Source organism: Takifugu rubripes, chromosome 14, assembly GCF_901000725.2.
Source record: "Takifugu rubripes chromosome 14, fTakRub1.2, whole genome shotgun sequence".
Classification (NCBI taxonomy): domain Eukaryota; kingdom Metazoa; phylum Chordata; class Actinopteri; order Tetraodontiformes; family Tetraodontidae; genus Takifugu; species Takifugu rubripes.
The window spans coordinates 5,769,506-5,790,412 of NC_042298.1; the positions used below are offsets into that span (position 1 = coordinate 5,769,506).

Genomic DNA, 20,907 nt, shown 5'->3' on the forward strand with positions numbered 1-20,907 from the left:
AAAATTGTCTTAACAAGCACTGAAAATAGTTCAGACATTCAGCACTACGAACAGCGACCACTACCAGGGTGATAGTTTTTAATATATCCTGGAAAACGTGATGGAATTAAATGAACAGACACTATTAAATAAATTGTACAATTCTAGTTTAACACTCCTTTCAGCGCCACCATGTGTCAGAAAGATTTTTTTTCTGTGCTGTCTCCTTTTTAATATAAGTTCTTAATTATCACCAACTGAATGTCCTTCATTTACAGTTTAAATGAAGTTTGGACATATATTTGCTGTAGAGTGTTTTTGAGGCTCCTTTAATATAAAATTTAGACTGTTCAGTCTTCCAACACCTGAATACTTTCACATTTCAGCTTTCAACTATGTAATATGTCATGTAAAGTTTAGTATTAAAGTATTAATGTGACAATCTTTGAAATATAGATCTTACCTCCTCATTGTTTCTCCTCCTGTCAGGGAGCACCAGTGTATTAGCGTGGCTGCCTGGTACTATAGTAGATCCTATACTCATCCTGGGTCCAACTAACATGTAGCGTTTGTCTCCTGATCTGTACTGGATGCTGTGGCACAGTGTCCCATCATAATTAGTCTCTGGCAGATATTTAGAAGTGTAGTCTGGAGATTTGGAGCACTGCATTGCAATCAGGACGATGATGCTGATGATGAAGAGAACTGACACGGAGCCCAAAGTGATCATCAGATAAAAGGTCACGTGACTGTCCTCATCGTCCTTTGCAGAACTTTGAAGGTCAGAAGCAGCAAAAGCCTCTTTGGGCTCCACCAGTTTGACCATCACAGTAGCTGTTGCTGACAGGGAAACGTTGCCATTGTCTTTGACCAGTATGACCAGTTTATGCTCAGCCTCGTCTGTCTCTGTGAGTGAGCGCAGTGTTCTGATCTGTCCTGTGTAGCGGTCCAAACCAAAGAGACTGTGGTCACTAACTTGCTGCAGGGAGAACAACAACCAGCCGTTATATCCTATATCAGCATCATAGGCTCTGACTTTAGTCACCAAGTGTCCTGCGTTCACATTGCGGGGAATCTCCTCCACACCTTCAGCAGAACCGTTGGAGCTGACTGGATACAGGATGACTGGAGCGTTGTCGTTCTGATCCAGAATGAACACCTTCACTGTCACGTTGCTGCTCAGTGACGGACTTCCAGAATCTGAGGCAACAACTTGGAACTGGAACGTTTTCTGGGCTTCAAAGTCAAAACTTTTCAGGGCTAAAATATCTCCAGTCTCAGAGTTGATACTCAAAAATGAGGTCAGTTTGTTTTCTGGACTTCCATCTCGGAGAATATGATAGGAAACATGAGCGTTGTCGTTGTCATCACGATCAAAGGCTTTAACAGAAAACACTGATGTACCTGGTTGATTGGCTTCACTGATATAGAAAGTGTAAGGACTCAGTGAAAACTCTGGCCTGTTGTCATTTACGTCTGACACCACAACAGTGATTGTCTTCTCAGATGATAACGATGGTTGACCTGCATCTTTGGCAACTATTGTTACATCATATTTATCTGTTTGCTCTCTGTCCAGAGCTGATTTGGTGACTAAAGAGAACATTTTGTCCTTTATTGAAGGTGTTAATGCAAAAGGAGAATCATTACTTATGGTGCAAATAACCTTTCCATTTATTCCTGAATCTAAATCATTCACACTAATATGAGCAACAGTAGTTCCAGGTCGGGAATCTTCAGGGATGAAACTTGAAAAAGATGTAATTTCAATCTCAGGTACATTATCATTAACATCAACAACTTTTATCAAAACACTTTTCTCTGATGTAAGTGGAGCACTAGCTTTATCTGAAGCCTCCACTTCAATTTCATATCTTTCATTCTCCTCATAATCTATTGGACCCTTAACTGTAATTTCACCTGTTATTTCATTTATATCAAACACATCTAGAACGTTCTGATTCATAGAGTTGCTAAATGAATAAACAACTTCTCCGTTTGGACCATCATCTACATCAGTTGCATTCACTTGTATGACTGTTGTGCCTATTAGAGTATTTTCATGAAGCATCACAGAATAAGCATCCTTAGAGAAAACAGGGGCATTATCATTAATGTCCAACACATTTATTAGAATATTCATCTCACCGGATTTCGGAGGTTTACCTCCATCCAAAGCCGTCAACACTAATGAATGACTTCCTGCAGTTTCCCTGTCCAAGGATTTTTGGACCACTAATATCGGGATTTTACCATCTTTTTCTCTGTCTTTAACCTCCAAACGGAAGTGATCGTTCTGACTGAGTTTATAGTGCTGAACAGAGAAACGACCGCTGTCTGCGTCTTGTGCGCCTTTCAGCTGAAATCGCGCACCGGGTAGAACGTTTTCTGATATCTCTAATATTTTATTATCCTCTGGAAAGATGGGAGAATGGTCATTGATGTCCAGCACTTCGACTTCAACGTAATGTATTTCCAGCGGATTTTCCAGCACCGTTTTCAGATTGACTAAACAAGAGCTGCTCTGCGCGCACACCTCTTCTCTGTCGATCTTCCGGCTCACATACAGAACACCGTCATTCTGGTTCACTTGGAATAGGACGTCCGCACTACTGGAAACAATGCGACATTTTCTCTCCTTCAAGGTGATCTTATCTAGTCCCAGGTCTTTTGCCACATTCCCCACCGCTGTTCCTTCGTTGACTTCCTCAGAGATGGAATACCTGATTTGCGCCGAAGCCGCGCTCAACAAGACAACCACAATAAGACAGCCGAGCGAATATCCCCGCGCCATCCACGGCTTTCTCCGTTTTTGTTCCATGATACACGCGATGTAATCAGTAATCCATCAAAATCGAAACGTTTCTTGCGCAGCTACAATCCAGAGAGTCCTCGTGTGAAAATATTCACTCAGTTCGCTTTTAGAGGGATCGACAAAGGCAACAACGAGGACAGAAACCACTGAGCGAAGGTGGGAGTAAAAAGACCCTCAGGAGGTGGGACCATAGCACAGTGACGACAAACTCACATAATATTCAGTTCCAACATTATACTGACACCATGTGATGAAGAGTCTCACTACAGAATATCTGATGCAACAACACATTGTACAGAAAATGTAGCCATGATAATATTATTCAAGTCGTTCAATGAAAAATAAAGTTAAAATTGTCTGAACAGGCACTGAAAATAGTTCAGACATTCAGCACTACGAACAGCGACCACTACCAGGGTGATAGTTTTTAATATATCCTGGAAAAGGTGATTAAATTAAATGAACAGACACTATTAACTAAATTGTACAATTCTAGTTTAACACTCCTTTCAGCACCACCATGTGTCAGAAAGATTTTCTTCTGTGCTGTCTCCTTTTCAATATAAGTTCTTAATTATCATGACTTCAATGGCCATCATACAGTTTGAGTGAAGTTTGGACGTATAATTGATGTGGAGTGTTTTTGAGGCTCTTTTTATATAAAATTTGGACTGCTCAGTCTTCCAACACTTTTAAACTTTTGCCCTTCAGGTCGTTAATATGTAATATGTCATGTAATGTTTAGTATTAAAGTAGTGATGTGACAATCTTTGAAATATAGATCTTACCTCCTCATTGTTTCTCCTCCTGTCAGGGAGCACCAGTGTGTTAGCGTGGCTGCCTGGTACTATAGTAGATCCTATACTCATCCTGGGTCCAACTAACATGTAGCGTTTGTCTCCTGATCTGTACTGGATGCTGTGGCACAGTGTCCCATCATAATTAGTCTCTGGCAGATATTTAGAAGTGTAGTCTGGAGATTTGGAGCACTGCATTGCAATCAGGACGATGATGCTGATGATGAAGAGAACTGACACGGAGCCCAAAGTGATGATCAGATAAAAAGTCACGTGACTGTCCTCATCGTCCTTTGCAGAACTTTGAAGGTCAGAAGCAGCAAAAGCCTCTTTGGGCTCCACCAGTTTGACCATCACAGTAGCTGTTGCTGACAGGGAAACGTTGCCATTGTCTTTGACCAGTATGACCAGTTTATGCTCAGCCTCGTCTGTCTCTGTGAATGAGCGCAGTGTTCTGATCTGTCCTGTGTAGCGGTCCAAACCAAAGAGACTGTGGTCACTAACTTGCTGCAGTGAGAACAACAACCAGCCGTTATATCCTATATCAGCATCATAGGCTCTGACTTTAGTCACCAAGTGTCCTGCGTTCACATTGCGGGGAATCTCCTCCACACCTTCAGCAGAACCGTTGGAGCTGACTGGATACAGGATGACTGGAGCGTTGTCGTTCTGATCCAGAATGAACACGTTCACTGTCACGTTGCTGCTCAGTGACGGACTTCCAGAATCTGAGGCAACAACTTGGAACTGGAACGTTTTCAGTGTCTCAAAGTCAAAACTTTTCAGTGCAAAAATATCTCCAGTCTCAGAATTGATATTTAAAAATGAGGCAAAATTGGCGTCTAACGTTCTTTCTCTTCTTATGTGATATGTGATCATGGCATTATTGTTTTCATCACAATCAGAAGCTTTTACCGAGAAGACTGAAGCACCTGGGCTGTTATTTTCAGTGACGTAAAAGCCATAGGAGCTTGATAAAAACTTTGGACTATTATCATTTACATCTGACACTATAAGACTTATTGTTTTCTCAGTCAAGAACGTCGGCTCACCTGTGTCTTTCGCAACAATTGTCAGATCATACTTGGAAACAATTTCCCTGTCTAGTTGTGATCTGGTTACGACAGCATACATGTTGTTCTGTAAAGACGGAGATAAATTAAATGGAGAATCTTCTTTTAGCGAACAAATTACCTTGCCATTTATTCCTGAGTCCAAGTCACTGACACTAATGAGGGCCACTGTTGTCCCCAACTTTGAGTCCTCTTTGATAGAGCTGGAAAACGATGTTACTTCTATTTCAGGTGCATTATCATTGATGTCAATGACAGATATCATGACACTTTTGTCTGTGGTTAGAGGGGCCTGAGCTTTATCAGATGCCTGAATGTCAAGTTCAAAACTCCTACTCTCCTCAAAATCTATCTTACCAATTACTCTGATTTCACCAGTATTTGTGTCAATGTCAAAAACGTTCATTAATTTTGAATCCATTTCTTTTCCAAACATATATATTATTTCCCCATTTGCACCCTCGTCCAAATCTGTTGCATTGATTTGGATCACAACAGTGCCAATGGGAACGTTTTCTTTGATTGTTGAAGAATATAATTCTTTGGCGAATACAGGTGAATTGTCATTGACATCAAGCACGTCTATAATTATGTCTATAGCACCTGATTTCGCCGGCTTGCCTCCATCCAGGGCTGTTAATTGCAGTTTGTGGCTAGAAGCTGTTTCCCTGTCCAGCTGCTTCTGCAAAACTAGGAACGGCACCTTGCGGTCCTCCCCTCTGTCTCTCACGTCTAATCGGAAATATTCGTTGTGACTGAGTTTATACTGCTGAACAGACAGCTGTCCCACATCCGGGTCGCGCCCTGCCTGCAGTTGAAATCGAGCGCCAGGTAAAGCGGACTCGGAAATCTCGAGTTTTTTCTCTTTCTCTGGAAACACAGGCGAATGGTCATTAATATCGAGGATTTCTACAGCCACGTAGTGAATCTCCAGCGGATTTTCAAGCACGGTTTTCAGATTGATCAGACACGGGCTAATGCGGTCGCAAACCTCCTCCCTGTCTATTCTTTTATTCACGTACAATATGCCATCATTCGGATTCACCTGGAACAGCGGCTCAGTCGCGCCTGTCACAATTCGATAGCTCCTTTCTTTGAGTGAACTCTGGTCCAGTCCCAAATCCTTGGCTATATTTCCAACGATCGTTTTATCTTGCACCTCCTCTGATATAGAATATCTGATCTGTGCAGAGGCTCCGATCATCAGAATATCCAGAACGGCCGTGAAGGCAACCCAGCACCGCCACAGCTTCGGCGCTCCGCGTCTTCTTTGTTCCATGACTAGAACGCGAGATAAATCCATAAAAAATATCGTCGACAAATAAAACGAGGTTTAATCCGTCAACATCCTTAATTGCGACCAAGAACGGTTGTCAAAAAACCCCAGCGAATCGCATTCGTTGCTGAAGAATGCTGCCCGGGGTGCAGTTCCAAACGAAATAAAGGGCTCGGACAGGGAAGGCTTGTGACGTTCGCGAACACATCTGCAAAACTCCTGAGCTGCACTGACGCCAAGCGTTGAAATTGTTAAATACAGACAATATAGAAGGATAGCCAGTTAAAGTATAATGCTGTTTCATCAAAACCGAAGGTGGAATATCCATAGTAACATTTAACCACGACGAAAGGGAAATTTCAATTTCTGAAAGGTTTTGGAGTCACTGGGAGCAAAAATCCACGACTCCAATAATGTTCAGATGTCAGTCACTTCAGTTGATTTTAGACAATCTGTATTTGAAATTTTATTCTCAATTTTTAAAGACATTTTCCATGGTCTGGTTTTCTTATCTGTGTATGTGTGTCTGAAATCTTGATAGTGCACTGAGATGATTTTCTGTCTCTTATTTGACTTTGCCTGTTAAGAATCAGAGTTGGACCTGCTGTGTCATGGCTCGCTACTTGAAATGTAATTAATGGCAGACTTTTTTTCACACTTATTCTGTTCATTGCCCACAGCACAGCAAGGTATTTAACCATTTACCATGTGGTACACAACATAACACTCCATCGTGTTATTATTTCCAAGTCTTAAACCAAAGTGACTTATCTTGCTCGAATAGGAAAATCTTGATTGTCAATCAAATATAGAGCAGCTTACATTCAGCACAAAATAGGACAAAACATGAAAGGAAATGTAAGGAGACAAATAATAATTTTGTGTCAATCAAACGATTAATGTGCTTCCTGGAACGGTGACCACATCATAACGTTTTGATTCGTGGAAAGTGGGGACTTAACATAAAAAGCAGGCAATAACTTTGGATAACTGTCTGTAAAAAACAAGAATAAAAATAAATGTATTATCCTCATGTTCTTACCTCCTCGTTGTTTCTCCTCCTGTCAGGGAGCACCAGCGTATTAGCGTGGCTGCCTGGTACTATAGTAGATCCTATACTCATCCTGGGTCCAACTAACATGTAGCGTTTGTCTCCTGATCTGTACTGGATGCTGTGGCACAGTGTTCCATCATAATTAGTCTCTGGCAGATATTTAGAAGTGTAGTCTGGAGATTTGGAGCACTGCATTGCAATCAGGACGATGATGCTGATGATGAAGAGAACTGAAACGGAGCCCAAAGTGATGATCAGATAAAAAGTCACGTGACTGTCCTCGTCGTCCTTTGCAGAACTTTGAAGGTCAGAAGCAGCAAAAGCCTCTTTGGGCTCCACCAGTTTGACCATCACAGTAGCTGTTGCTGACAGGGAAACGTTGCCATTGTCTTTGACCAGTATGACCAGTTTATGCTCAGCCTCGTCTGTCTCTGTGAATGAGCGCAGTGTTCTGATCTGTCCTGTGTAGCGGTCCAAACCAAAGAGACTGTGGTCACTAACTTGCTGCAGTGAGAACAACAACCAGCCGTTATATCCTATATCAGCATCATAGGCTCTGACTTTAGTCACCAAGTGTCCTGCGTTCACATTGCGGGGAATCTCCTCCACACCTTCAGCAGAACCGTTGGAGCTGACTGGATACAGGATGACTGGAGCGTTGTCGTTCTGATCCAGAATGAACACCTTCACTGTCACGTTGCTGCTCAGTGACGGACTTCCAGAATCTGAGGCAACAACTTGGAACTGGAACGTTTTTAGTGTCTCAAAGTCAAAACTTTTTAGAGCTGAAATTTGTCCGTTCTCTGAATTGATATTTATAAAGGACGCTATCTCATGTTCGCTCCCACCTCTCACAATATTAAAAGAAATTGCTGCATTTTCATTGGCATCCTTGTCAGTGGCAGTGACAGAGAATATCGGCTTTCCAGCAATGTTGTTCTCTGATAAATAAAAACGAAATGGATTTTGTATAAAATGTGGGCAATTATCGTTTACATCTGATATATGAATGTTTAAGGTTTGTGTCGTAGATAAGGGGGGTTCTCCACAGTCAATAGCGTGTATAATTATTTCATAATCAGAAATCATCTCTCTGTCTAAAAACTCTGTAGTTACAATTGAATATATGTTCTCCTTATAGGAAGGTTTTAATGCAAATGGAACACCCGTGTTGATGCGTAAAATAATTTTTCCATTGACACCAGAGTCTTTATCACTCACACTGATCAGAGAAATAACAGTTCCAGGCTTTGAATCTTCAGGGACAGTGTTTGACAGTGATGTCACTTCTATTTCTGGAGGATTGTCATTAACATCTTTAATCTTTACAATAACTCTGCACCCTCCAGTTAAAGGAGGTGTCCCTTTGTCTGACGCCTCAATATCAAGTTTATAAATACTAGTTTCCTCAAAATCCAAGACTCCCTTCAGAATGATACGTCCACTGACACCATCCAATTCAAATATATCATAGATCTTACGCATGAGGGCTTTACTTAGACTGTACTTTATCTCTCCATTAGACCCTTCGTCTGGATCTATCGCTTTCACTGTTGTTATTGTAGTACCAGCAGGGACATTCTCATTGATTTCAATTTGATACGTATCCTTAATAAACACGGGACGATTATCATTAATATCAAGAACAATGACGGAAATGTTCAGCGTTCCTGATCTCGGAGGTTTGCCTCCATCAACCGCTGTAACAAGTAGCGAGTGTTGTTTACTTTTCTCTCGGTCTAAAGATTTCTTCAGCACTAAAAATGGTGTTTTGTCCTCCTCACCTTGGCTTATTTCTAAATCAAAGTGATCATTTGATGATAGTGTATAAGTGCGGATTGCGTTCACCCCAGAATCTGGATCCCGGGCCGCCTGCAATTGAAACCGCGTCCCCGGAGAGGTCTGCTCTGCTATCTGAAATCGCTGCTCCTTTTCGGAAAAACTGGGCGAGTGATCATTGACATCGGTGATTTCGACAACAATATGATGCATCTCCAGTGGATTTTCTACAACAATTTTCAGCTCCATCAGGCATGCGCCACTTCCCTGACATGTCTCCTCCCTGTCGATCTTCCTGCGAATCTGTAAAGCACCATTGTCCGGATTTACTTCAAAGAAACCGTCTTTAGATCCTGATACAACACGGAAACGCCGGTCAGCCAGAGAGGATTTTTCGAGACCAAGATCCTTTGCAACGTTGCCAACAACGGTGCCTTCTTTCATCTCCTCCGGAACCGAATAACGCAAATCAGCCCAAGCTCGCTTCCCACACAGCAGCAGAAAAAGGACGTGAAAAATCATCCACCGGTCACTTGATCGAAATCGGTTTTTGCTCCCCATATTTATCCAACTGCGTTAAACACACCAAGGTGTTTATCAGCAGTTAAAATGTGTGTATGCACAAAACATCCGGTCACAACCGTCTGCCTTCGGGATCAGTCGAGTTTCTGATCTGTGAGGTTGGAAACAAAAGCTTTTTCTGGTGGGGGGACGATGGAGACTCGATATTACAGTGACACCCAGAGGAGAATTTTGTGAACGGCCGGAAATGGGTAATAATAATAATAATAATAATAATAATAATAATAATAATAATAATAATAATAATAATAATAATAATAATAATAATAATAATAATAATTCATTTTCAGTCACTGTGGGTAGGGTTGGAAACTGATTTCTTTGCATTGACACCAAAAAATAGTTTTACTGAAATGCAACAGTTAATGCTACTAAACATATAACATGAACGTTTGCTGAAAAAGATTGCTGATCCAAGTCAGCTACTTGTAATTTCAAATTAATGTTGCGACCAATTTGCCGCAGAAGATTTCACAAACATATCACATAATCATTTAGAATCAGTGATTGAAAACAAAACAGATATCAAGCTATCTATAGGACACGATCAAACCGCATATTACTGAGCGAAATAGATTCTAATAAAGAAACGGACATAGCAAAAATTTGACGAAAAGTAACATTTTGAAAGATACTTGGAAAGTGAGTCTTACCACAGTGTGTGTGTTTTTTCTATTATAATTCTCGCCCTATTCAAACACATGTATAAATTTATTATTCCTTCATGAAAGAATTGCATATTGGGGCAATTCTTATAGTATCCCAAACTCCGTGACATACAATGAGCTTTTTTTAAATTAATTTTAAATTCTTACCTCCTCATTGTTTCTCCTCCTGTCAGGGAGCACCAGGGTATTAGCGTGGCTGCCTGGTACTATAGTAGATCCTATACTCATCCTGGGTCCAACTAACATGTAGCGTTTGTCTCCTGATCTGTACTGGATGCTGTGGCACAGTGTTCCATCATAATTAGTCTCTGGCAGATATTTAGAAGTGTAGTCTGGAGATTTGGAGCACTGCATTGCAATCAGGACGATGATGCTGATGATGAAGAGAACTGACACGGAGCCCAAAGTGATGATCAGATAAAAAGTCACGTGACTGTCCTCATCGTCCTTTGCAGAACTTTGAAGGTCAGAAGCAGCAAAAGCCTCTTTGGGCTCCACCAGTTTGACCATCACAGTAGCTGTTGCTGACAGGGAAACGTTGCCATTGTCTTTGACCAGTATGACCAGTTTATGCTCAGCCTCGTCTGTCTCTGTGAATGAGCGCAGTGTTCTGATCTGTCCTGTGTAGCGGTCCAAACCAAAGAGACTGTGGTCACTAACTTGCTGCAGTGAGAACAACAACCAGCCGTTATATCCTATATCAGCATCATAGGCTCTGACTTTAGTCACCAAGTGTCCTGCGTTCACATTGCGGGGAATCTCCTCCACACCTTCAGCAGAACCGTTGGAGCTGACTGGATACAGGATGACTGGAGCGTTGTCGTTCTGATCCAGAATGAACACGTTCACTGTCACGTTGCTGCTCAGTGACGGACTTCCAGAATCTGAGGCAACAACTTGGAACTGGAACGTTTTTAGAGTTTCAAAGTCAAAACTTTTGAGAGCTGAAATTTGTCCGTTCTCTGAGTTTACGTTCAAGAATGACGTCACATCGTTTAACCTTGCGATACTATAACTGATCACAGCGTTCTCACTCACGTCATTGTCTGTTGCACTAACAGAAAATATTGAAGCTCCAGCAACATTATTTTCCACCAGATAAAACTGTAAAGGATTCTGGATAAATCTGGGACTGTTGTCATTTATATCCGATACCTGAACCTGAATACTTCTAACAGTAGACAAAGGCGGCTCACCACAGTCAACAGCCTGTATTATTATTTCATAGTGTGACGTCATTTCCCGATCCAAAAATGCCTTTGTGACGATAGAGTAAGTGTTCTCCTTATAGGAAGGTTTCAGCTCAAAAGGTACGTCTGAAGTGATGCGGGAAATAATTTTTCCGTTGACGCCAGAGTCTTTATCACTCACACTGATCAGAGAAATAACAGTTCCAGGCTTTGAATCTTCAGGGACAGTGTTTGACAGAGATGTCACTTCTATTTCTGGAGGATTGTCATTAACATCTTTGACCTTTACAATAACTCTGCAACGACTCCTAAATGGAGGTGTCCCTTTGTCCGATGCCTCAATATCTAATTTATATGTTTCTGATTCTTCAAAATCCAACATTCCTTTCAAGCGAATTTCCCCATTTAAAGGATTCAGTTCAAATATGTCATAAACGTTACGTACTAATGTTTTGCTGAGACTGTACTCTATTTCTCCATTAGCTCCTTCATCTTGATCTATTGCACTCACTTTAGTTACAGTTCTTCCAACAGGAACATTTTCAGAGATTTCAATTTGATATGTATCTTTGTCAAATCGAGGTATATTATCATTATTATCAAGAACAATTATGGAAACATTTAATGTTCCAGATCTTTGAGGTTTACCTCCATCAACTGCTGTCACAACTAACGAGTGTTTATTACTTTTCTCTCTGTCTAATGATTGCTTCAGCACTAAAAACGGTGTTTTCTCCTCATCACTTTGGCTCATTTCTATTCCAAAATGATCATTTGCTGATAGTATATATGTACGGATGGAATTCAAGCCAGTATCCGGATCGCGGGCTGCATGTAATTCAAATCGAGTTCCCGGGGATGTGTGTTCTGCCATTTCAAACCTTTGTTCAGTTTCAGGAAAACTAGGTGAGTGATCATTAACATCGGTGATTTCTACAACAACATAATGTATTTCCAGAGGGTTTTCAACAAGAATCTTAAGCTCAATCAAACACGCACTTCTGCCCGGACACGTCTCCTCTCTGTCGATTTTCTTACGGACCTTTAACGCACCAGTGTCCGCGTCCACGTCGAAAAAAGCCTCCTTAGATCCAGAAACAACGCGCAATCCCCGATCAGCCAGCGATGTTCTATCCATTCCAAGATCTTTAGCAACATTTCCAACAGCGGTTCCTTCTCTCGTCTCCTCTGGAATTGAATACCGCAGTTCAGCCACAGCCTTCCCGAAAATCAGCAGGACGGAAAAAGGAAAAAGGAAAAAGCAGGAACGGGCTCCAAAGCGACGTGTTTTATTTCCCATCGTGATTCCCAAACGCATCCACACACGAGCCTGTGTCAGCAACAATCTGATTGTGTAATTCCGACCTTTTCAATATCGCATCGAGAAAATAGAGGACCCGGACTCACCGAGGCTCAGAATGAAATCAAGTGCATCCTCAGCTGTGAGCTACCGAACAAAGCCTTCAGTGAGGAGGGTCTGGTTCTCGTTTATGGCACTTTTGATGTAACAGTGACACCAAGAGGGGGAGAAACCACGTGGTTCACAGTTGCCAAGAACACAATTATATTAAAAAGATGTCCGTTATTATACTCGTAAAAAAACGTCATTTCAATGTTGTCAGGCTATAACGGACAGTTCTACGTGTATTATTAATTATTTACCTCTGTTTTTAGAATTGTAGACACTGCAGTACAAGATAGTGAGAAGAAAAACGAAATATTGACTGACCAGAGAGAGATTTTCTCTGACTGGATTCCAAGAATTTCAGCACCATGGAAAGCAAATGGATCTCAGTTTACCCTTTTAAAAAATCTATATTCATTTGTCATGAAGAGAAAACAGCGTGAGAACTAACAAATAAAAGAAACTCTTCAATAAGAAAAAGCATAACTGCAATCATTGTTAAGACCTGTACATAAAGTACCTAAGAAGCCTTCTGGATGGAAGGCAAAACATCTTCAAAAGAGAAGAAAAACACTCTAGTTAACACAGAAAACTACCTTGGTTAAGGTACTGAGTGTTATGATTCAAAAGGGTTTGACTTAAAAATATTTACCAGCATTTGCCAAACATGATATAAAAAAAACATGTATGGAGGCGTAAGAAACTAGGAATTGATAATACTGCTTTCAATAGTTATATGAGAATCATAAAATTTATACTGATATTTTTAAATTTAATTTTTCTTTTTTATATGTTTTTCCTGTAAGATAAATCTGTAGGTAAGCAGCACAAAGAGGGACTGAAGGTCAATTTTCTAGTTTGAGAACTGGGTAAAATTCAGACCCAACAATCTCCTCTCTTATTCCATCATGAATAACATTCATCAACATGGTACACATCTGAGCAATCAGCAAAACATTTAACTACAAATCTCTTACCTCCTCATTGTTTCTCCTCCTGTCAGGGAGCACCAGGGTATTAGCGTGGCTGCCTGGTACTATAGTAGATCCTATACTCATCCTGGGTCCAACTAACATGTAGCGTTTGTCTCCTGATCTGTACTGGATGCTGTGGCACAGTGTTCCATCATAATTAGTCTCTGGCAGATATTTAGAAGTGTAGTCTGGAGATTTGGAGCACTGCATTGCAATCAGGACGATGATGCTGATGATGAAGAGAACTGACACGGAGCCCAAAGTGATGATCAGATAAAAAGTCACGTGACTGTCCTCATCGTCCTTTGCAGAACTTTGAAGGTCAGAAGCAGCAAAAGCCTCTTTGGGCTCCACCAGTTTGACCATCACAGTAGCTGTTGCTGACAGGGAAACGTTGCCATTGTCTTTGACCAGTATGACCAGTTTATGCTCAGCCTCGTCTGTCTCTGTGAATGAGCGCAGTGTTCTGATCTGTCCTGTGTAGCGGTCCAAACCAAAGAGACTGTGGTCACTAACTTGCTGCAGTGAGAACAACAACCAGCCGTTATATCCTATATCAGCATCATAGGCTCTGACTTTAGTCACCAAGTGTCCTGCGTTCACATTGCGGGGAATCTCCTCCACACCTTCAGCAGAACCGTTGGAGCTGACTGGATACAGGATGACTGGAGCGTTGTCGTTCTGATCCAGAATGAACACCTTCACTGTCACGTTGCTGCTCAGTGACGGACTTCCAGAATCTGAGGCAACAACTTGGAACTGGAATGTTTTTAGAGTTTCAAAGTCAAAACTTTTGAGAGCTGAAATTTGTCCGTTCTCTGAGTTTACGTTCAAGAATGACGTCACATCGTTTAACCTTGCGATACTATAACTGATCACAGCGTTCTCACTCACGTCATTGTCTGTTGCACTAACAGAAAATATTGAAGCTCCAGCAACATTATTTTCCACCAGATAAAACTGTAAAGGATTCTGGATAAATCTGGGACTGTTGTCATTTATATCCGATACCTGAACCTGAATACTTCTAACAGTAGACAAAGGCGGCTCACCACAGTCAACAGCCTGTATTATTATGTCATAGTGTGACGTCATTTCCCGATCCAAAAATGCCTTTGTGACGATAGAGTAAGTGTTCTCCTTATAGGAAGGTTTCAGCTCAAAAGGTACGTCTGAAGTGATGCGGGAAATAATTTTTCCGTTGACGCCAGAGTCTTTATCACTCACACTGATCAGAGAAATAACAGTTCCAGGCTTTGAATCTTCAGGGACAGTGTTTGACAGTGATGTCACTTCTATTTCTGGAGGATTGTCATTAACATCTTTTACCTTTACAGTAACTCTGCAACGACTCCTAAATGGAGGTGTCCCTTTGTCCGACGCCTCAACATCTAATTTATATGTTTCTGATTCTTCATAATCCAACATTCCCTTCAGTTTAATCTGTCCAGTCAAACTATCTAATTCGAACAAATTGTAGATTTTTTGATGTATGGCCTCGCTCAGACTGTACTCTATTTCTCCATTAGCTCCTTCATCTGGATCTATCGCACTCACTTTAGTTACAGTTGTGCCAACAGGAACATTTTCATATATTTCAACTTGATATGTATCCTTAGTAAATTGGGGTCGATTATCATTAATATCAAGAACAATAATGGAAACATTTAATGTTCCAGATCTTTGAGGTTTACCTCCATCAACCGCTGTCACAACTAACGAGTGTTTCTGTTTTTCCTCTCTATCTAATTGTTTCTTTAGCAACAAAAGTGGGATTTTATCTTCATCGGTTTGACTCGTCTCGATGTCAAAATGATCATTTGCTGATAGTATATATGTACGGATGGAATTCACTCCGGAGTCCGGATCGCGGGCAACACGCAGTTGAAATCGAGTTCCCGGGGATGTGTGTTCTGCCATTTCAAACCGTTGTTCAGTTTCAGGAAAACTAGGTGAGTGATCATTAACATCGGTGATTTCTACAACAACATAATGTATTTCCAGAGGGTTTTCAACAAGAATCTTAAGCTCAATCAAACACGCACTTCTGCCCGGACACGTCTCCTCTCTGTCGATTTTCTTACGGACCTTTAACGCACCAGTGTCCGCGTCCACGTCGAAAAAAGCCTCCTTAGATCCAGAAACAACGCGCAATCCCCGATCAGCCAGCGATGTTCTATCCATTCCAAGATCTTTAGCGACATTTCCAACAGCGGTTCCTTCTCTCGTCTCCTCTGGAATTGAATACCGCAGTTCAGCCACAGCCTTCCCGAAAATCAGCAGGACGGAAAAATGAAAAAGGAAAAAGCAGGAACGGGATCCAAAGCGACGTGTTTTATTTCCCATCGTGATTCCCAAACGCATCCACACAGGAGCCTGTGTCAGCAACAATCGGATTGTGTAATTCCGACCTTTTCAATATCGCATATAGGAAATAGAGGACCCGGACTCACCGAGGCTCAGAATGAAATCGAGTGCATCCTCAGCTGTGAGCTACCGAACAAAGCCTTCAGTGAGGAGGGTCTGGTTCCCGTTTATGGCACTTTTGATGTAACACTGACACCAAGAGGGGGGAGAAACCACGTGGTTCACAGTTGCCAAGAACACAATTAATTAAAAAGATGCCCGTTATCATACTCGTAAAAACAACCCGTCATTTCAATGTTGTCAGGCTATAACGGACAGTTCTACGTGTATTATTAATTATTTACCCCTGTTTTTAGAATTGTAGACACTGCAGTACAAGATAGTGAGAAGTAAAAAAAGAATTGTTGACTGACCAGACGAGAGATTTTCTCTGATTGGATTCCAAGAATTTCAGCACCATGGAAAGCAAATGAATCTCAGTTTACCCTTTTAAAAAATCTATATTCATCTATTGTAAAAAAAAAAATCTATATTCATCTATTATAAGGAGAAAACAGCACCAAAACTAACAAATAAAAGAAACTCTTCAATGAGAAACAGGATAACTGTAATCAATGTTACGACCTGTGTACTGAGTGTTATGATTCAAAAGAGTTTGACTTAAAAATATTTCCCAGCATTTGCCAAACATTATATAAATGAATCAAGTATGGAGGCGTAAGAAACTAGGAATTGATAATACTGCATTCAATAGTTATTTGAGAATAATACATTTTATAATGACATTTTCTTTTGTTTTTTATGTGTTTTTTCCTGTCAGGAAAATATGTAGGTAAGCAGCACAAAGAGGGACTGAAGGTCAATTTTCTAGTTTGAGAACTGGCTGAAATTCAGACCCAACAATCTCCTCTCTTATTCCATCATAAATAACATTCATCAACATGGTACACATCTGAGCAATCAGCACAACATTTAACTACAAATCTCTTACCTCCTCATTGTTTCTCCTCCTGTCGGGGAGCACCAGTGTGTTAGCGTGGCTGCCTGGTACTATAGTAGATCCTATACTCATCCTGGGTCCAACTAACATGTAGCGTTTGTCTCCTGATCTGTACTGGATGCTGTGGCACAGTGTTCCATCATAATTAGTCTCTGGCAGATATTTAGAAGTGTAGTCTGGAGATTTGGAGCACTGCATTGCAATCAGGACGATGATGCTGATGATGAAGAGAACTGACACGGAGCCCAAAGTGATGATCAGATAAAAAGTCACGTGACTGTCCTCATCATCCTTTGCAGAACTCTGAAGGTCAGAAGCAGCAAAAGCCTCTTTGGGCTCCACCAGTTTGACCATCACAGTAGCTGTTGCTGACAGGGAAACGTTGCCATTGTCTTTGACCAGTATGACCAGTTTATGCTCAGCCTCGTCTGTCTCTGTGAATGAGCGCAGTGTTCTGATCTGTCCTGTGTAGCGGTCCAAACCAAAGAGACTGTGGTCACTAACTTGCTGCAGTGAGAACAACAACCAGCCGTTATATCCTATATCAGCATCATAGGCTCTGACTTTAGTCACCAAGTGTCCTGCGTTCACATTGCGGGGAATCTCCTCCACACCTTCAGCAGAACCGTTGGAGCTGACTGGATACAGGATGACTGGAGCGTTGTCGTTCTGATCCAGAATGAACACGTTCACTGTCACGTTGCTGTTCAGTGACGGACTTCCAGAATCTGAGGCAACAACTTGGAACTGGAATGTTTTCAGTGTCTCAAAGTCAAAACTTTTCAAAGCTAAAATATCTCCATTATCTTGATTGATGTTTAGAAAGGTGGTTGCTTTAATGTCAGTGCTTGAATCTCTCGCAATTTGATAGGAAATCACCGCATTATCCCCCTCGTCACCATCTTGGGCATTTACAGAAAAAAGTGACACTCCTGGCTCATTATTCTCACAGACATAAAAGTTGTACTGACCTTGGAAAAACTGTGGACTGTTGTCATTGACATCAGAGACTACAACTCTGACTGTCTTTTCAGTTGTTAGGGCTGGTTCACCCCTGTCTTTTGCTGTGATTGTGACGTCATATATCGATTGGTTTTCCCTGTCCAGGTGTGACTTTGTAACAATGGCGTGCATGTTTTCCTGCACTGACGGCATTAATGTAAAGGGAACATCGCCGGCAACAAAGCTGATAACATTTCCGTTTATCCCAGAGTCTAAATCAGTAATGCTTATAAGTGCTACTGTAGTTCCAAGTCTGGAGTCCTCTGAAATTTTGTTAGACAGCGATGTCACTTCAATTATAGGTGAATTGTCATTAACATCTTTGATTTTTACAGTTATACTTTTATCTGTTCTGAGTGGCACGGAACCACTGTCAGATGCCTGGATATCTATCTCATAACTATCGTCCACTTCATAATCTAATTTTCCTTTTACAATTATTTCTCCTGTGGCGGCGTTAACATCAAAAAGCTCACGAACTTTGCTGTTCACGTTGCCAAAATAATAGCTAACGTCTCCGTTTAAACCGTCGTCCATGTCTGTGGCGTTGACTCGTATTATTGTCGTTCCGGGCGGCACATTTTCATTTATTTCTGTGGAATATGCATCCTTTGTAAACACGGGCGCGTTATCATTCACATCTAAGACGTCAATCATTATCTCCATGGTCCCTGATTTCGGTGGCTTGCCTCCATCCAGGGCCGTCAGCAGCAGTCTGTGGTTGCTGACGGCCTCTCTGTCCAATGGGCGTTGCAGCAGTAAAATCGGCACTTTCCCGTCTTTACTGCGGTCTTTGACTTCAAGGCGAAAATGGTTGTTTTGACTTAATTTATATTGCTGAACGGAATTTAATCCACTATCAGGATCCAGTGCTGCTTGTAGCTGGAATTTGGTTCCCGATAAGGTGGACTCTGATATTTCCAGCCTTTTACTGCTCTCCGGGAAGGATGGCGAGTGGTCGTTCACGTCTAACACTTCGATTGCAACATAATGGATTTCAAGTGGGTTCTCGAGCACCGTTTTAAGGTTTATCACGCAAGCTCCGGACCGCTGGCATATTTGTTCTCGGTCAATGTTACGGTTTATATATAAAACGCCGTCGTTTTCATTTACCTTGAAAAGGGGATCGTTGACGCTGGAAACAATGCGGAATCCCCTTAATTTCAAAACATTTGAATCTATTCCAAGATCTTTTGCTATATTTCCAACAGCGGTGCCTTCCTTGATCTCCTCTGTTACAGAATATTTGATCTGGCCGGTCGTTTTTGGAAGAATCAAACACAAAACCATCATGAAAACAATCCATTTCCATCCGCGTCGCCAGGAGTCCTGTCCACTCCGTTCCATTGTCCAATACCAATGCCAAAAAATCCACGATTTATCAACTAATATACAATAGGTTTACGATTTTTTATGAGCTGATGCAAAAAGACAAGCCTTACGAGGGATGACTTGGAAAACTGATGGTTAAAATAAAATTACATCCAGGAGACGCTCGTCTGCATGGTAAATGGTTCAGAGGCAGCCGTTCAGGCTGGTGAAGAGTAAACCAGTAACCCGTATTTCTGGACGTTTAGTGCCACCTTGCGATCAACTCAAAAAAACGAACAACTCTGAACAAAGGCATATCAGAACCAGCCAAGCAAAATGAAGGTGCCATTAAAGTAATTTAGCCGAGGAAAATATGACAACAAAAGGAGGCGATGTATAAAGTACAAGAATTGTTTCTCACAATAAAACAGACAAAAAGATGAGTATTATTACTTACATTATTTGTAGTAAGAGTCAAATAAGTATTATTTCAATGACTATTATTTTATTTTTTTTTGTTAAAAGTAATTCAAAACTATAAATGTGATATACTTGATTTAAAATAATTATGCGTTTAGTTATGACAGTACTGTAATTCTATTATAAAGATTGTGCAAACAGGAATTAAAACAATGTTTGAATGGCTCTTACCTCCTCATTCTTTCTCCTCCTGTCAGGGAGCACCAGTGTATTAGCGTGGCTGCCTGGTACTATAGTAGATCCTATACTCATCCTGGGTCCAACTAACATGTAGCGTTTGTCTCCTGATCTGTACTGGATGCTGTGGCACAGTGTTCCATCATAATTAGTCTCTGGCAGATATTTAGAAGTGTAGTCTGGAGATTTGGAGCACTGCATTGTAATCAGGACAATGATGCTGATGATGAAGAGAACTGACACAGAGCCCAAAGTGATGATCAGATAAAAAGTCATGTGACTGTCCTCATCGTCCTTTGCAGAACTTTGAAGGTCAGAAGCAGCAAAAGCCTCTTTGGGCTCCACCAGTTTCACCATCACAGTAGCTGTTGCTGACAGGGAAACGTTGCCATTGTCTTTGACCAGTATGACCAGTTTATGCTCAGCCTCGTCTGTCTCTGTGAATGAGCGCAGTGTTCTGATCTGTCCTGTGTAGCGGTCCAAACCAAAGAGACTGTGGTCACTAACTTGCTGCAGTGAGAACAACAACCAGCCGTTATATCCTATATCAGCATCATAGGCTCTGACTTTAGTCACCAAGTGTCCTGCGTTCACATTGCGGGGAATCTCCTCCACACCTTCAGCAGAACCGTTGGAGCTGACTGGATACAGGATGACTGGAGCGTTGTCGTTCTGATCCAGAATGAACACCTTCACTGTCACGTTGCTGCTCAGTGACGGACTTCCAGAATCTGAGGCAACAACTTGGAACTGGAATGTTTTTAGGGTCTCAAAGTCAAAACTTTTCAGAGCTGAAATTTGTCCGTTCTCTGAGTTTACGTTCAAGAATGACGTCACATCGTTTAACCTTGCGATACTATAACTGATCACAGCGTTCTCACTCACGTCATTGTCTGTTGCACTAACAGAAAATATTGAAGCTCCAGCAACATTATTTTCCACCAGATAAAACTGTAAAGGATTCTGGATAAATCTGGG

At 41.3% G+C, this 20,907-nt stretch overlaps 4 protein-coding genes across 7 annotated transcripts in view; all 4 read right to left on the minus strand.

Moving 5' to 3' along the window:
* The window catches only part of LOC101074087 (protocadherin alpha-C2-like), a 107,209-nt gene extending 94,420 nt beyond the window's left edge, over positions 1 to 12,789 (minus strand). The window contains exon 1 of one of the 4 annotated variants that reach the window (XM_029847038.1): positions 10,171 to 12,742. In XM_029847038.1, the coding sequence (XP_029702898.1) occupies positions 10,171 to 12,531 (2,361 nt within the window). In that variant the 5' untranslated portion in view covers positions 12,532 to 12,742. Of the gene's footprint in view, positions 1 to 3,582; positions 6,114 to 10,170 lie in introns of those variants that run through there. The other 3 variants (XM_029847035.1, XM_029847043.1, XM_029847041.1) reach the window with 3 other exon arrangements.
* Positions 1 to 19,595, minus strand: part of LOC105417355 (protocadherin alpha-3-like) — a 43,951-nt gene extending 24,356 nt beyond the window's left edge. The window contains exon 1 of the mRNA XM_029847050.1: positions 16,951 to 19,595. Within this exon, the coding sequence (XP_029702910.1) occupies positions 16,951 to 19,308 (2,358 nt within the window). The 5' untranslated portion in view covers positions 19,309 to 19,595. The remainder of the gene's footprint in view (positions 1 to 16,950) is intronic.
* On the minus strand, positions 202 to 3,214 carry LOC101074133 (protocadherin alpha-3-like). Its single transcript, XM_011610554.2, has one exon. It carries the CDS (start codon positions 2,798 to 2,800, stop codon positions 410 to 412), a length of 2,391 nt encoding a protein of 796 aa, XP_011608856.2. The 5' UTR covers positions 2,801 to 3,214; the 3' UTR covers positions 202 to 409.
* Positions 13,501 to 16,095, minus strand: LOC105417356 (protocadherin beta-15-like). Its single transcript, XM_011610622.2, has one exon. It carries the CDS (start codon positions 15,954 to 15,956, stop codon positions 13,581 to 13,583), a length of 2,376 nt encoding a protein of 791 aa, XP_011608924.2. The 5' UTR covers positions 15,957 to 16,095; the 3' UTR covers positions 13,501 to 13,580.
* Positions 19,596 to 20,907: the final 1,312 nt, after the last annotated feature.

Excerpts from the sequence above, each read along its gene's own strand:
- LOC105417356 (XM_011610622.2), bottom strand. The coding sequence starts at position 15,956 with ATGCGTTTGGGAATCACGATGGGAAATAAAACACGTCGCTTTGGATCC.
- LOC101074133 (XM_011610554.2), bottom strand. The coding sequence starts at position 2,800 with ATGGAACAAAAACGGAGAAAGCCGTGGATGGCGCGGGGATATTCGCTC.